At 45.2% G+C, this 17,559-nt stretch overlaps 1 protein-coding gene across 1 annotated transcript in view; it reads left to right on the forward strand.

Moving 5' to 3' along the window:
* The window catches only part of LOC121584775 (nuclear receptor corepressor 2-like), a 204,824-nt gene that overhangs the window by 148,149 nt on the left and 39,116 nt on the right, over window positions 1-17,559 (forward strand). Inside the window, exons 11-21 of the mRNA XM_045225707.1 lie at window positions 1,101-1,273; window positions 1,543-1,636; window positions 2,307-2,485; window positions 3,118-3,172; window positions 3,300-3,398; window positions 4,702-4,708; window positions 5,340-5,460; window positions 8,772-8,932; window positions 10,558-10,620; window positions 16,329-16,471; window positions 16,672-16,810. Coding sequence (XP_045081642.1) covers window positions 1,101-1,273; window positions 1,543-1,636; window positions 2,307-2,485; window positions 3,118-3,172; window positions 3,300-3,398; window positions 4,702-4,708; window positions 5,340-5,460; window positions 8,772-8,932; window positions 10,558-10,620; window positions 16,329-16,471; window positions 16,672-16,810 — 1,234 coding nt within the window. The remainder of the gene's footprint in view (window positions 1-1,100; window positions 1,274-1,542; window positions 1,637-2,306; window positions 2,486-3,117; window positions 3,173-3,299; window positions 3,399-4,701; window positions 4,709-5,339; window positions 5,461-8,771; window positions 8,933-10,557; window positions 10,621-16,328; window positions 16,472-16,671; window positions 16,811-17,559) is intronic.

The following is a 17,559-nucleotide window of genomic DNA, read 5'->3' on the forward strand; positions in this document are numbered from 1 at the left end:
ATAGCAGATAGTATAGGAGAATCACCACTGCTCTCTCTCTCTCTCTCTCTCTCTCTCTCTCTCTCTCTCTCTCTCTCTCTGAGTGTGTGTGTGTGTCAGTGATTGAGCAGGACCGAGGCAGCAGGCAGGGCTATAAATAACCCTGCTATCGATTGTCCATTCTCTGAAGTCAGAGTTAGGCAGACATCCTCAAAATCACCCGCCCTGACAGAAAATCTTTACCACAAATCAAGCGCTGACTTTTCCTGTGTAATATATTTCCACAGGGATACACTATGTTTAAGAACCATGCATCATATCTGTGCATCAGTAAAAGGACATCTGTAAAAATGCAGGAGAATTGGGAATAATTGTATTGTTGCACAGTTACACTAACCCTTAACTCTAAATGCAGTAACTATATCTAAACTGTAATGTATAGAGGGGCACACCCACCGCCCCATAGCACTATTTGATGAGCCTTGCGCTGTATCCACTATCCAGTCATGGTGTTTAGTGTAAGGAGAGGTCCCAGGCCTGCTCCAGACAAGAGAGGGGGTAGTTGCAGAGTGCAGATGTTTTAAGAGGCTTCAGAGGCCTGTGTCTCCTCCAGGGTTAATAGTTTGCTTTACTGCCTGCCCTGCTGAGGAGCTGGGAAAATATGGAGCTCTGTTCTTGTCATGAGTCAAGGTTACACTCAGTCTCTGCAGAAGCACAGTACAGTATGCTGCATGGACGAGCATGCTAAGAAGACCGGGAGGGAGAAAGAGAGATTGTAGGGATAAAGAAACTGAGAGGAGGGAATAGAGCACATGTAAACAATTATTTGCATTGCCATAGTCACCTTCCATGGGAATATGGCTAGAGAAGGCAACCTGAGTACAGTAAGATGAGTTGGTAGGAACAAAAGCATATCAATAGAGCATATTACTAGTCTTTTCACTGATTTCACTTCACTCAACTACTAGGCTTATTTCCTTTGAATTCTGGATTGTGGCACATGCTATTTCAGATGTTAAAATGACATCGTGATATGAAGAGAAAAAGGGACACTTGTTATTTGGTATGAGTTGATTATGTTCTTTGAAATGGTGATTGACCCTGTGTGTTCGTCCTCTCAGGAACAGAAGTTCTGCCAGCGCTATGACCATCTGATGGAGGCCTGGGAGAAGAAGGTGGAGCGCATTGAAAACAACCCCCGGCGCCGGGCCAAGGAGAGCAAGGTGCGAGAGTACTATGAGAAACAGTTCCCTGAGATCCGCAAGCAGAGAGAGCTGCAGGAGCGCATGCAGAGGTGAGTCAAGGCCCGGGGCCTCTTGCTCCTCCTGAATATTCTAGGTTGGGAGAGAGTCTAGTGTACTGTATTTGTCAAAACATAAGATAAGTGATTCCAGTCTGTAAAAAAAAAAGTCTGATTACATTGTGTTGAGTTGTTGCTTGGTTACAGTATGGACAGAAGTGTGTGTGTGTGTGTGTGTGTGTATGATGTCAAAGAAGGAAGAGCTCAGTTCCAGTACCTGCAGTGTGTTGACATGTCCTCTGTGTTCCCCTGGTGTGGAGCAGTCGGGTGGGGCAGCGTGGAGGAGGACTGGCCTCATCTGCAGCCCGCAGTGAACACGAGGTCTCTGAGATCATCGACGGCATATCAGAGCAAGAGGTGAGCTCTTACACTTCAACTCCCTCTCTTCACCTCTCCTTCCATCCTCTCTCTCCTCTGGACCAGCCATTTCGCCCATCTCTGATTATACAGTGTTCATGTCATGCTTGTTGTTTGACTCACTCAAGCACCAATTTATTTGTCACACAAAGGCTACAGGGCACAGTTTACTGTAGCTGCATAACACTTATAACTAGTTCAGGAAGCATGTGATCCAGACAGATGCACGAACACACACACACACACACACAGTAAATAGACTATAGTTCTGCCACTTGCACAAACAAATCGTTTTTACTCTGCACTGTGGTTGGGGAGAGTATTCTGAGTGTTCCACAGGAAAGGCAGAGTTGGCTTGTGAATAAGAGGGCTAGTCATCACACTGAGTACAGTACAGGGGCAGTGTTTCTCTGTAAGGTCAGCCCCAAGTCTCTCTCTTCCCCTCCTCCTCCCCCCCAACCTCAAACTTCCTCTACATCTTATGACCTCTTACACACTTAACACAACTGCTGCGCCTGTCTCACCACCACTGCCTCTATACACTGTGTTTATCTCTGCCTTGGTGTACACTACAGTGTACTCACTCCAAGACATTTTGTCTGTGTGTGTGTGTGTGTGTGTGTGTGTGTGTGTGTGTCTACACGTGTGTGCGGGTGCGTGTTTGTGTCAGAACACTGAGAAGCAAATGCGTCAGCTGGCAGTCATCCCTCCCATGCTGTTTGACGCGGAGCAGCAGCGCATCAAGTTCATCAACATGAACGGCCTGATGGACGACCCCATGAAGGTGTACAAGGACCGGCAGGTCATGAACATGTGGAGCGAGCAGGAGAAGGACACCTTCCGCGAGAAGTATGTTGCACACACCGTAGAAATACACTGCATAGAATGGCAGGAATGTGTGCTGTACAGTAGTAGACAAAGCATTGTTTTGTTTTGTTTTTCTGATAGCAGTCAGACTGAGATTGGACTAGAAATGTCTGTGAACTATCCAAAGATCAGGGAGTCAGGCTTCCCCGGTGCAGAGAGGGAGAGAGAGAAAAGTAGAGAGAGCGATCTGGATGTGATGCCTGCTGCGGCAGACTGAGAATTGTCTTGTCCTCTCAGCCCATATAAAAACACATCAATAAGAGAGAGTAGGAAGAGATGTAAGCAAAGCTCAGTACTGGCTGTGGTATCCTATTGGGATATAGAGTAATGTTAGGCAGGACGTGCTGATAGAAGTATGGTGAGGGAGCTCTAGGTTAGTGTTGATGAGAGCATGCTTTAGATGAATAATAGAGAGTGAGAGATCTCTGGAGAGATGGATATGTGACTGTTGTGATGTCAGCACTGATGAGAGCCTCTTCTCCCATCAACCAAACTACACATACGTCACTCTCTCCACAATTTACCTGCATATCAAGGTGCTATCAGAGTGCTTCTAGATAATTTATTAGATTTTTTTTATATATATATTAATCTCTGTCTGCTTTGTGTCACAGGTTCATCCAGCACCCAAAGAACTTTGGCCTGATTGCTTCTTTCCTGGAGAGAAAGGTACAGTTTGGAAGATCCTTCCCCCTTCACTCCATGCACAATGATAGATCCCGAGTCCTGACACTTGAGTAGTCTTTTTCTCATCCTGCTTAGGAGATGAGGTCCTAGTAATGTTGTTTTGTTTCAGACGGTGGCAGAATGTGTCCTCTTCTACTACCTGACCAAAAAGAACGAGCACTACAAGAACATTGTGCGCAGGAACTACCGGCGCCGTGGCAGGAGCCAGGTACTGTAGTTACGGAACTTAACTGAACAACTTCAAACCACTTCAGACTTGTGAAGGCATTCTCAAGGTGAAGGACGGTTGTCAGTAGAACTTACATGGAGAGGTAAAACACCCATGGGCCTCTGTCTGAGCAGTGGGATCAGTTGAGGATAGGTCATCATGCAAGCAACACACCGATTATGTGACACGTGCCATTGTGCTCCCCCTTCGTGTCAGCATCAATGTGTCCGTATCGACTTTATTTATTTTTAAACAGGTGGTTTCCATTGCTAATGAGCTCCCAGTTATTACTTAGGCCCAGATCGGGTGTTAGGCAGTTAATCCAGCGGCGGTGCGGTGTGTGCTAATGAAATGGTGCATTAATTAGCCAGCGACGTTTCTGTGGGCGTCGGCTGGGTGTCTCCTCCTCATCTCTCCCAGCTCATTACCTAGCTATTCGACGTTCAGCTCAGCGCACAAACACTACAGGCGCGTTAACAGAGCGGCGTGAGCACTGGGGCTAACGCTAATAACACAGGAAGAGAATACAGGGAGATCGAGAAGGAACGCATGAGATGAGGGAGGTAGAGAAGGGGAGAGAGGGAGTCAGCGAGTGAGAGATTTGTATGAAAAGAGGGAAAAGGGAGAGCAGAGTAACAGCTCAACAGGACCACAACAGCTAATGTTAATGACACCTAGAGAGAGAACAAGAGGCGGGTGAGTACAGAACAGTACGTAGTAATAACAACAAAAAAGCTAATGCGTGCCCAGCCTTAATGAATATTTTCTTCTTCTTTTTTTGTTGTAAAGCAGAGTAGCAGAGCATAGATACAGTAGCAGGCTTTTAGATATCAACTGCCTGGGCCTGACTCATTTAAGACTCCTGTGAATGGCCGTGTGTTTGCTGTTCGGTCTGTTTAGGGTCATGACTCCATAGAGATAATGACAGTCTATTGAGATGGTTAGGCTGTTGTTTGTTGTCTCCAGGTTCCCAGTGGGAGGGAGGGAAGGAGGGAGAGAGAGAGAGAGAGACCATGCTTATCCACTGGAGAATCAATCGGTGTTATTGAGTTATGGCTTTTATTTGCTTTGGGTTGAGTTAATCTTTTAGAGAGGTGGGACATTAACTCTAGTGACATAGTTCAAATGGAGCAAGGTATCTCTGTGAGAAAGGTCCATTTTGATTTAGCCTCCCCCTCTCTTACTCTCTCTCGCCTTTTTGTGTTTCCTTACCCAGCGCTAGATGTAATAACTCTGTTATTAGAGTAGACATGTCTTCACCTCATTTACAGAGCTTTCAGAAAAATACCTTAACACACAGCAGAACTCCCATATACTGTCCCGTGTAGCTCAGTTGGTAGAGCATGGTGTTTGCAACACCAGGGTTGTGGGTTCGTTTCCCATGGGGGACCAGTATGAATAAAAAATAAAAAATAAAAAAAAATGTATGCACTCACTAACTGTAAGTCGCTCTGGATAAGAGCGTCTGCTAAAAATACTGGTGCAACTGTCCTTTACAATGCACGAATAAGTGTCGTTTCCAGCAGTTATAACAGTGTTAGTGGCAGGTCTTTGGCAGTCTGCAGCATTTATTTCGTGATATGAACCTGAGCCCAGACAGACAGGAAGTGGAAGAGGAAGTGGTTCTGGGTGCCATATGAAGGAAGACATATGGGCTGTCTGTGTGGTGTACATACTGGCATGGATGGCAGAATGACCTCAACACTACTACACGGCTCATGTATCTGGTTTTGTGTGTGTATATAGGTTCTTATATATGTTTTACATGTGCTTACATGTCTGGAAGTGTGCATGTGTTCACGCCATGTTTCCTGTTACCAGGGATCATGTTTGTAACGAACTACGTGTTGTCGTCTTTTCTTCCACCCCAACAGCATGGCCAGCAGCAGCAACAACAACAACAGCAACAACAACAACAACAACAACAACAACAACAACAACAACAACAACAACAACAAGTGAACCGCAGCAGCCAGGAGGACAAGGAGGAGAAGGAGAAAGAGAAGGAGGGAGAGAGGGATGAGGAGAAGACTGAGGGGGAAGAAAAGGAGGATGTAATGAAGTGAGTTTGCTTGCCTTACACTCTAAATGGAGTTAGATTTGGCTGCCCTGACTAGATCTGGAAAGGTAATTATCATAGCCCTGACTAGTGAAAATGAGTCTTCTTCTTATTTTTTCGTTTTGTCACTCCCAGTAGGCTACCAAAAGTTTTAAACCTACAGTGTCCTCAAAGTATTCACACACACACACCCTATACCTTTTCCCCATTTTGTTGTTACAAAGTGGATTTAAAATGTATTTAATTGTAATTTTTTGTTAACGATCTACACGAAATACTCTAATGTCAAAGTGGAAGACCACCCCCCAAATTCATTAATGGAAGATAAAACCGTAATATATCTTGATTAGACAAGTATACAACCCCCTGCGTCAATACATGTTAGAATCACCTTTGGCAGCGATTACAGCTGTGACTCTTTCTGGGTAAGTCTCTTTCCACACCTGGATTATGCAACATTTGGCCATTATTCTTTAGAAAATTCTTCAAGCTCTGTCAAGTTGGTTGTTGATCATTGCTAGACAGACATTTTCAAGTCTTGCCATTGATTTTGAATCCAATTTAAGTCAAAACTGTAACTAGGCCGCTCTGGAACATTCAATGTCGTCTTGATAAGCAACTCGTCTTGGTAAGTGTATATTTGGCCTCGTGTTTTAGGTAATTGTCCTACTGAAAGGTGAATTTCTCTCCCAGTGTCTGTTGCAAAGCAGAGTGAACCAAGTTTTCCACTAGGATATTGCTTGTGCTTAGCTCTATTCCATTTATTTTGATCCTAAAAAAAGATGTACTCAGTGTTGTGTTGGATATGCCCCAAAAAACACTTTGTATTCATGACAAAAAGTTAATTTCTTTGCCACATTTCTTGCAGTATAACTTTAGTGCCTTATTGCAAACAGTATGGATGTTTTGGAATATTTTTTTTCTTTACAAGCTTTCTTCTTTTCACTCCGTCAATTATGTTAGTATTGTGGAGTAACTACAATGTTGTTGATTCATCATCAGTTACCTCCTATCACAGCCATTAAACTCTGTAACTGTTTTAAAATCACCATTGTCCACATGGTGAAATCCCTGAGAGGTTTCCTTCCTCTCCGGCAACTAAGTTAGGAAGGACTCCTGTATCTTTGTAGTGACTGGGTGTATTGATACACCATCCAAAGTGTTAATTAACAACTGCACCATGCTCAAAGGGATATTCAATATCTGTTTTGTTTTTTTACCCGTCTAGCAATAGGTGCCCTTCTTTGTGTGGCATTGGAAAACCTCCCTGGTCTTTGTGGTTGAATCTGTGTTATGAAGTTCACTTCTTGACTGAGGGACCTTACAGATAATTGTATGTGTGGGGTGCAAAGATGAGGTAGTCATTTAAAAATAATGTTAAACAGTTATTGCACACAGAATGAGTCCATGCAACTTATTGTTAAGCACATTTTTACTCATTGACTTATTTAGGCTTCAATAACAAAGGGGTTGAATACTTATTGACTCAAGACATTTCAGCTTTTCGTTTTTTATTAATTTGTAAACATTTCTAAAAATGTAATTCCACTTTGACATGATGGGGTATTGTGTGTAGATCAGTGACACAAAATCTCAATTTAATCCATTTTAAATTCAGGCTGTAAAACAACAATATGTGGAAAAAGTCAAGAGGTGTGAATACTTTCTGAAGGCACTGTATTAGTGACTTTGTATATATCTGGTGAATATTTTCACTTTGCTTGTGTTATGTGTTTTTGAGATCACTGCTTGAAATGCTATGATCAGCCAATGCTAGACCACTATAGTCTACTGTACCCGTTTATATATTGGAGAGATAAGAATGCAGCCAATGCTATGTGTTTTATCAGATATAAATTGGTGCTCCTCTTGTCTATTTCATGTTTGGGTGTGAAAATAATTGTTTATAACCTCAGATATTCTTTGCATATCTGATGAAATGCGGTTTCACTGTGAGCCCTAGTTCTTGTGTTGTGGCCATGTTCAGATGACGTGTCATAGATTCTCTGTATGATTTTCAGTTCTGGGTATGACTAATAACTGTCTTCTAATTCAGCAGAACTCTAGCCGATCTGTTGTGTAATCCTTCAACTCCTACTTTTATAAACAGCTGTTTTCCTGTTTTTCTTTTCTCACTCCCAGTAGCCTACCAAAAGTCACATTTTTAAGATTCCATACTTATTTTCTTTATTTTTTCGATGGGGGGAAAAGTGGTATGATTGACAGCCTAGCAACACCATTACTGTGCTGTCGGTTGCTCCAGAGTCTCCAGAGCTGGGAGCCACTCCTACACAGTGAGAGTGTGTGCTGTGCTGTGTGTGATGCTGCCTTGCCCTGGCATCTCCGTAGGCACAGTGCCAGCGTGAAGGAGAGGAGGATGGTGAAATCAGTCAGTGCTGCTGAGCACTTCAATCTATGTGAGCAGAGCAGTGGAACAGCACTCACTCAATGCAGTGTTGTTGTCTTCATGAGAGTCACATGTTTCAAAGGGAAGAATGTAGCCCCGTGTAGCTCAGTTGGTAGAGCATGGCGCTTGCAACGCCAGGGTTGTGGGTTTGTTTCCCACGGGGGGCCAGTATGAAAAAAGTATGAAAATGTATGCACTCACTAATTGTAAGTCGCTCTGGATAAGAGCGTCTGCTAAAATGACTAAAATGTAAAGAATAGTGAATGATGGAAGTCCATCATCATGTCCAATATTCTAGTCAAGCGAAGCCCCCAGCTCTCTGAATAGAGGTTGGATAGGTTGGAGTTGTTTGGTGCTGCTGAACAGTGAACCAGAACAGTGAACAGGAGTTGTCCTGCCTGTCTGACTGAGTGGTGTTGATCATGATGTACCTGGGCTGAGGAGAGCAGGCAGAGGAGTCCCTGACTCCCACTACACCCCTGTGGTGCTGCCTGTCACCCCTGGCACAGCTGGCACTCCTATATCTGGTGTGCCAGGTAGCAGGACAGGTCCCCTTTAGAAGATGAATGATGTCGGACCAGGTGAAAATGAATGGTAGAACACCGGCTACAAAATCACTGTATCTGTTAGCCTGCCATGACACTGACAGGGGATATATTGCCTTGCTTGCAGAACTCCAAACTACTCTCTCCTGAGCCTTGAGGCCAGTGTGTGTGTGTACCTGTGCATGTCTGTATGTGCTTCAGCACATACTGTAGTTCTTTTCTGTTTTTTAACCCAGACAAACCTCTGCACTTTGTCAGGTTTTAAGTTAACAAACAGTACACAAGTGCAGGCCAGGCAGTGAGGAAGAGGAGGGTGCTAATGATGATGAAGGTGGTGTGACTGACTGACAATCTCCCTGCAGGGACGACACCTCTGGCGAGGACGGGGAAGACAAAGAGCCCACGGTGGCCTTAAAGGGTCGACGCACGGCTAACAGCCAGGGCCGCCGCAAGGGCCGCATCACCCGCTCCATGACCAGCGAGGTGGAGGAGACCACCACGCCACCACTCAGCAGTGAACTCGGTACGCCTCACTCTACTGCTATAGTCTATACGGCTGCCTGATATCTTTTACTGCATGTTCACACGCTGCTGTTTTCACCTAACTAGATTTTCATCACTATGTTGATATGAGCTACACAACTCATAAACCAAAAGAGCCAGGATCTCTGAGTAGAAACATTTAACGTCTGCATTTTGGTCTAAAATGTCTCTGATTGGAGGTGTGTTTGATGGAAAATATGGCCATGATACTGCTGAAGCATGTCTGTTTAGTAGGTCCATCTGATTTAATGTCAACTGAGCATATGAACACTACCATCATTGCTGTGTGTTTATTTCCCTTCTGATATCCCACACCACAAGGGTGCACTGTAGCTCTCTGTCTCAAAACAATTTTACACACATGCACCAAACACACACAGACCTTGGCCTGGAAGCTGCCATTAAGATTATTTTTGCTTAAACAAGAGAGACAGCCAATAAATGGATACTTAATGAGAAAATACCAGGGATGCTTTAAGAAATGAGGAGATGGGAATCTCAATGGCCAGTGAATGGAGGAACGTATAAAGCCCCACCCAGCAGACTGCGTCACGCAGTTGCTAAGCTAATCGTCACGCAATCCCTTCTAAAAGTCAGGTTATTAGTCGAGAAGTATGCCTATTTTCCTCAAGTACGTAATGTCACAATTTCAAAGCTATACGATATTACAGAACAAGTTAATTATCTCACATCTCAGAAAATACTTGTAATGTGGATAAGAGCGTCTGCTAAATGATTTAAATGTAATGTTGTGCTTTTTGTTTACGTAATTCATGCTAATGTTGGGTTTTTGAGCTAGCGCCCAATTGACTCCCATTCACTCCTAGGAGTGCACTTCTCTTCCCAGAATCATTCAGAATGCACAGCATGGCTTATTGACAATGTAGGGCAACGTACACAATGGGCGTTAATACGAGTATCCCCATTTCATTTCTTTAAAGTATCCCCGAACGTAACCATTAAAGCAGCAATACTCATCTGTCTCAGCTTTTTATTCCCTCTGCAGTTCGCAAGGCTGCATTTATACACCCAAACACACACACACACTCGCTGTAGCTGTAGGCGATCAGGGTTTTGATGTTTCAACACTTCAGTGGGTGGTTGGTTGCTCCTGCTGCTGCTGCTGTGGGTTAGTCCCTGGGAATCCACAGGTGGCCTGATCCAGCCAGCTCTGTTCTGATCAGCAGCTCTAGTCTCTCTTCTCACTGTTACTGGGCTTGTTCCCCTTCCTCACCTCTCCTTCACAGCCCTACTGAGAGGACACAACAGCACTGAAACCACATCTCCTCTTCTCATTTTCTCCCCTGTCTTCTCCTCTGCCAGGGTCAGGCTGGCCCCTACTGTAGACAGGTGGAACAGCCACTTGTTATGTCTATAATCATTAACTGACTTTCTCCTGGGCTTCCTACCTCTTAAACAAACAGCCCCTGTCGACCGGCTCTACCGTGCTGCACCAGCAAGGAGCAAAGGCAGCCCTGCCCCCTAGCTTTTCTCTTTCTTTTATCTCTCTCTCTGCCTCTCGCTCGCTCTCTCTCTCTGTCTACTCGAGCCTCCCCTCCCTCCTGCCTGCTCTCTAACGTGGTGGTTCTGCTTTTATCCTTTTAGCCAATCTGGAGATGAATGAGAGCTCTCGCTGGACTGAGGAGGAGATGGAAACCGCCAAAAAAGGTAAAACAAACAATCCAATAAAAAACAAGTTACCTCTGTGTGTGAAATACGACCCAGCAGCACCATTGTCATTCAAATTTAAACTTTCCTTGTCAAAGAGAAAACCACCCGTGCAATTAGCTTGGTGAGGTTTTCTCGAAAGCGGTGACAAGTGCATATGCCTGTGACTTCCTGTGAGATAGGCTAGGCTGCAGCCACGTGCTGCAGCCTAGCCTGTCTGTCAGTCTATCTGCAGAGCTGTGTGGGGCTCCACTCTGCTGCTCCAATGCCTGACCCAGGGCTGTGTCCTACACTACTGCCATGGCTGTTGCTGTAAAAGTCCCACCCTCTTATCTTTGGCTAGAACAGCTCCAACTGCAGAAGTCTGTTTACTCTTTACATGGCCTGTTTATTGTCTTTGACTGAAGATTACCCTGGCCTCACCTGGCTTGTGGGTCCTGCAGAGAGAAGGTGGCCGTGATTCTGCCTGTCTGTTTGCTGTGCTGTAGATGTGTTGCGTGCGCTGCACAGAGCTCAGTCGATTATTTTCTGGACTGGATTGTCGGTGGGCCAGAATGTAATTATAATAACTTGTAAACTGCAAATTGAGCACAACTAAGCCCAATAACAGATTGTTTTTGAAAATAATAATAATTTCATAGGTTGATTACATTGAGACAAGATCACATACGTCTCTTTTTTTCATGGGAATACTTGGGAACAGATTCCCCAAGAACGTTACAAAAAAATCACTTGCCGGCTGGTTTTGGCCTGTTTAGATGTGTCATAGATTCTCTGTATGATTTTCAGTTCTGGGTATGACTAATACGTGTCTTCTAATTCAGCAGAACGCTATCCGATCTGTTGTGTAATCCTATATTTTATTTCAAAAAGTTCCTTTATCACCGTGAATGTGCTAGTGAAGGGAGAAGTCTGATGCAGCAGACACCCAGTCATTCTGTCTCGTGGTGTTATTTCTCCTGCTGCAGGCAGTCTGCAGACTCGGTCTCGGGGGGCTGTTGTGATGACTGGCGCTGGCCCTTAAACATGGCCCTGCGTTGTAATCCTGCTTAATGTTTTCAACTCCATTCTCCCGCAGTGGGATTAGTGGGCCGCTCCATCCCAGGGGATTAGTCCTGCAGCCTGGTGGGATCTGGGCTTCTATGAAGGGCTTATGTAACCACAACCACAAGGCCCCCGTCTGGGGGGGAGGGGATCTTACACTCTGCCCGGCATTGCTCATCAGCCAGTAACCATGGGTGATACCCATGCCTGCCAAAAGGGCTTCCCCCTCCACGGCTCCTCATATGTAGGCTAACCCAGTAGCCCACCCGCCACCAGTCCCAGTCCCAGCCCCGCTCCCCTAACCCTGGCCTGAATGTAATGCCAACCCGGCAGTCAAGGTGCACACTCCACTACCAGGAGCTTGACCTGTATATGTTTTAAAGAGGCTTACACCTCCTCATGCTTATGTGTTTATCCCCTTGTGCTAAAAAGATCTCAATAATGAAATGTATAGCATGGAACCTCCCATGGGCTGGCAAGGCCACACACTTCGATGGATTGCCTCTGTCTTTCCTAGTCATAAAGCCTGGCATCTTTAACAAGGGATTGTAGAGCTTTGTAAAGTCTCCCTCCCTTGTCCTTGTATATCCCTTTGAGCGTGTGTGTGGTGTGTGTAATTAAGGTAGGGCTCTACGCTGATATTTTTACAAGGAGCACACAAATACATTTGTTCTTTATTATAAGAAGTGATTAAAAGTTCATGAATAAAAGGTTTTTGGAGTGCTCCATGCTCAATCAAGTACAATGTACCCTAAAATATCTGAGTCAATTAGGTGAGAGAAAAATGTTCAGCTGCCCCTTTAAGGGGCGGGCCGGTAACGTGGTGGGACCAATCATTTATATATATACACTAGATGACTGACGGGCGATGTTTTGAAGCCACCGCGCCTCCATCTTGACACTCCCCCACCATTTAAAAAAAAATATTTTGGAAGCTATAGAAATGCATTTATTAATGTCTACATTTGTTTTTGCCACGATGATTCTATTACAGACACCTTAATGCATAATTTTCGGGTAAATTCGACCAACTTCTATGCCTGTGGGCTTCTAAAAATTTATCTTTCAGCACTTCACTCACAGTGCGCTTAGCGCCCCAGGCACTGTTGCTGCGCGAGGTGGGATATATAGGACTCTAGTTCTTTGTGTGATTAGCTACCAGCTATGAAACAAAACAGCAGAAATACTTATAAAATGTTTCTGTTGCTATAAATCACCACTCACACAGATGCTCATATTTGACTTTTTCAGTTCACACACATCTATTTTTAAGTGCAAATGCGATTTAAAATGGTCGCACTGTAGAGCCCTGTAAGATAGTGTGTGGGGGGAGCAAAGCGTGTGTGTGTACTCGCTCCTTGGCTAGTGTTTATTATGTAAGTTCTCTAATCTAGCGGGCTTACTTGGGCACAGTGAGGCAGCCAGGCAGCTGGATAATCGGGTCCCTCCCTCCTGCCCTCCGTGCCTGCTGTAGTGTACAGTACTGTACCGGTCCTTTTAAAGGAGCAGTAGGTAGAGCTCTCTCTGTTGTGTTCTGCTGTGCTCTGGGCTGTTGGAGTGGATCAGGCCAGAGGATTCCTCTCCTCTCTCTCTCTCTGTCTTGCTCTCACTCTCGCTCTTTCTCTCTATTGCTCTCTCCTTTCGGCTCCCAGTCAGTGTGTGCTGAGATGGGAGGAGAAGGCACAGGCCCAGATTGGCAGGAGCTGTGGAAGATAGTTTTTTTCCTTTTCGCTCTCTCCCCGTCTCGGTGTTGTTATAGACTGGAGAGGGGTCACATTCAAGATGAAAAGCAGGTCAGTCAGGAAAAATGTGAAACCCTTTATGCTTTCTCATGGTATCAACATCAACTCCCCCTTTCTCTTCCTTTCCTCCATTGTCCCTCTAGTTCAACTCCCCTGCTTTCGCGCACTCTCACCCTCTCTCCTCTGTTTACCCTCGGACTAGCTGGGTGTGTATCTGTGTTAGAGAGAGAGCGAGCGATAAAGAGAGACTGAGTGAGTGTGCTTGTGCATGTGTTTGTGTGTGTGTTTATGTGGATGTGTGTGTGTGTGTGTGTGTGTGTGTGCAGCTCTGCCTTCTGGCAGAGTGAGCGTGAAAGAGAGAGAGAGAGAGGGAGGGGGAGAGAGAGAGAGAGAAGAAAAAAAAGAGAAAGATAGAGGAGAGATCAGATGAGGGGAGAGAGGCTGAGCACGTAGCACCGCCCCACAGTCCCACTTTCCTGTGAAAGTCCTCCCAGACAGCAGCCATTGGGGAAAGACACGGCAGAGAGCAACGGACTAGCCCTGACAGAGAGCGAGCGAGAGGGAGTGGGGAGTGAAAGGGCGAGGAAAAAGCAAGGGAGAGGCGAGAAGCGGAGCATGTGCTGTTTTGAGCATGTCAACCTGACACTGGCTCCAGTATCAGGCCAGCAGGAGGGGTGTAGAGGCTGAGCTGGGGCCTAGCTGTTTTCTTTCTCTGCCCCTCTGGAGTGGAATCACCGGGAAGCCCAGCCTGGGTGTCTCCCTGCCTGCCTACCTGCCTTCTCCACAGAGATCAGACTGCCGATAGCGTGATACAGACCAGGGGCACAAGGGACGGCTGGAGTGACAGGCACGTGAGAAGGGGGACACTCACTCCCCGGGCCTGACTAGGTGTTGATTGGGCCGTCGATGGGAGGAACTTATGGAAATGGAGGGTCATGATTGGTGGAGGGAGTTTGCCACCTGCTCTAGCTGAGCAGCAGCTGATTGGATGCCTGCTCCTCGTGTGTTGCTCCACCGGCCGGGACCTGAGGCCAATGGAACTGGAGCTGCTTGGGATTGTTTCTGTGCTCTGGTTAAACTGAATGGACTGGATCTGTGAGAGGGAGTCGTAACAAAGTGACCCTTGACTTCCAGTGAATGAATTGCAGTGTTATTGCTTCAGGTTAATTGGGTAGAGCAAAGTGTGTGTGGATGTGTGCGTGTATGCGTTCTCGTGTGTGTTCTTGGTGTGGCACGTAGCAGGGTGTCTGGCTGGACTTGTGTGCTCTGGGCTCAGTGGGCTGTCTCCCTGCACCCCGGGAGAAGGCTGTAAAAGGTTAATAGGTGTTGATCACGTGTTCCTCTCTCTTGGAACGAGCCTGGTCGTCCGGCCCTCTGTCTCTTTCTCTCTCTCCGTCTCTCACATTTCTCCTGCTTTGCCTTCCACACCTGTAATGAATATTTAAAATGAAATACCCAGTCTAGTTTTAACACATGACGGGTTGTACATACACACAGGCCCTGAGAGGGAATATGACAGTCAAGTCTTGGACTGAGGCAGTGTTTGCGTGTATATGGGGAAGCAGTAACTTCATGCTAACATGCTCACACTTCTTTCTATTCCATGAAGCATGGTTATTGCTCGTTTTTCCAGAGGGTATTCTAATTTGCGGTTGAGGTGGTATTTTTTAACTCTAGTAAACTTTCGTTGGGTAAATAAATAAAAGATGGATAGGAGTGTTTTGTAAAGTGTCTTATCGTGTGGTTGTTGTTAGATTGTTGTCCCACTGCCATCGTTTGGAGATAATATCTTGGGAACCCATGTCCAAGGTTGTTGTCCTAGGAAGTTGTTGGGTCCATGCCCACTGATAACGAAGCGTGGCCTGGCCCATGAGAGTCTGTCCTCATGCCAGAATCTGTCAGGCTGGCACAGGAAACGATTGGGCGTTGTAAGCTCCTTACAGCGGCTACTGTTAATGAGCTGCCCTTAGCTGACTGGACACTCTGGGGGCACACTAAAACACACACACACATTGGGCTTGTTCCACATTGCAACCACCACTGCAAGCGACTGCCTAATGACTAATCTACAAATCAACTTGTATCATAAGTAGCTACTCATTATTATTTGTAGATCAGTCAGTCACAATGTACCCACAATGCATCACAGATGCGGTCAACTCGAACACGCTCATTCTCTTTTCTTTCTCTCGCTCTAATTTTGTTGCTCACTTTAGCTCATTCTCTCACACACACACACACACCACACACACACACACACACACACACACACACACACACACACACACACACACACACACACACACACACACACACACACACACTGTAGCAGTGTGGTCCCATGACAGGTTGATCTGTCTCAGCTCTGGGCCCAGCAGGGCTTCTAGCCTCTTGTGTAAGGCGCTATCATGTGGTTGACTGGGTAAAGGACCAGTCTTTCTGTGACCTGGATCACATCAAAGTTTGACATAATGTGACCGAGAATGACCCCAGCCCAGAGTTGAGAATAAGTGATGTCATTAGTTAGATTGATATGACAGGTTCAGCTAAGAACAGCACGGGTCCCGTGTGGCTCAGTTGGTAGAGCATTGCGCTTGCAACGCCAGGGTTGTGTGTTCGATTCCCACGGGGGACCAGTATGGGAAAAAGTACAACAATGTATCCACTCACTACTGTAAGTCGCTCTGGATAAGAGCGTCTGCTAAATAACAAAACAAAAATAACAAATATATTCTGCAATTTGACAAAACTGTTGAGCTAGAGGGGGAGGGGAGGGGAGGAAGGAAAAAATATCTCAGACTCAACTGACAGATGTTTATTGACAGATCGTCATTCTTTATGTAGTAAATTATTATTCTATGTAATAAAGTCTGGGCTTGTCTGCGTGTGCTGTAGTCTAATCCTTGTCCATGTTTCTTCCAGGTCTTCTCCAGTATGGTAGGAATTGGTCAGCCATCGCCAAGATGGTGGGCTCCAAAACTGTGTCCCAGTGCAAGAACTTCTACTTCAACTACAAGAAGAGGCAGAAACTCGACGAGATTCTGCAGCAGCATAAAATGAAATCGGTAATGTCTCGTCTTTCTTTCTAGAACAGTTAAATGATCAACTCTTTGAAAGAGAACCTATAGTCTGACTAAGTAATGCACCTATCTTAGTGCAGGCCATTTCTCTGAGTTACAGACAGAAGTAGGCACATTTACCTTGTAGTTCTCAGAGTGTGTTGTTCCCAAGTTGTGGTATTTAGTGTGTGTTGGTTTTCACCCAGGAGAGAGAGCGTAAGGCACGGCGTAAAGGCAAAGCCCTACAAAGTGAAGAGGCCAGCGCCCCGTCTGCTGCCGAGGAGGAGGAGATGGAGGGCTCCGGGGCCAGCGGTAATGAGGAGGAGGCCCCCGAGGATGGAGAAGGTAGGAACAACACACACACACACACACACTACAATAATCAACTTAATAGAGCACAGGGACCCATTGTCAGTATGCTGTCCATAAGCACTGTCAGAATACTTCCATAAACTTGCAATCACTCATTCACATGGACTGATTAGAAACCAGCCATGTACAATTTATGTTGAGACTAGTTTATGAAACAGTTTTCAATCAATTTGAAGGTGACGTTATGTGATGGCAGTATTTCTTCATTAGAAATATCTGGAGTGCCTCGTGTGTGCTGAAGGAAGAATGAAGTGCAATATGGACTTTTAACAGAATCCCAATAATGTCTGTGTACAACATGGAATTGGAGGCGATTCTGAGAATAGAAAGACTTCAATCATCAAAATATGAGATTCTGAATATGGGCGTATGGGAATTCGAAGCATATAGCTAAAACATTAATTATTTAGATAAATACTTTTTTGCTCTGTAGCAATATCTGCGTTTTTAATTCTAGAATATTCTTTTGGATCCTGGCTGATTTGCTCATATTACTGGTAGACTCATTTAAATACCCTGGGTTGACAACGGCCCATCAACTCGCTTTAGCCAAATTCGCAATACTGTTTACTGTTATTGCTCATCGTTTCTAATATATTAGTAACCATGTAGAGCTGTGGAACCTTGGCATCTCAAAAGCTCAGTGTTTGCATCTAAAATCAATATTTGTGGGAATACTTTTAACAGATTTCCTAAGTATTATATATTTTTTGCTAAATTCC

The sequence above is a fragment of the Coregonus clupeaformis genome, chromosome 16 (assembly GCF_020615455.1).
Source record: "Coregonus clupeaformis isolate EN_2021a chromosome 16, ASM2061545v1, whole genome shotgun sequence".
In the NCBI taxonomy this organism is placed as follows: domain Eukaryota; kingdom Metazoa; phylum Chordata; class Actinopteri; order Salmoniformes; family Salmonidae; genus Coregonus; species Coregonus clupeaformis.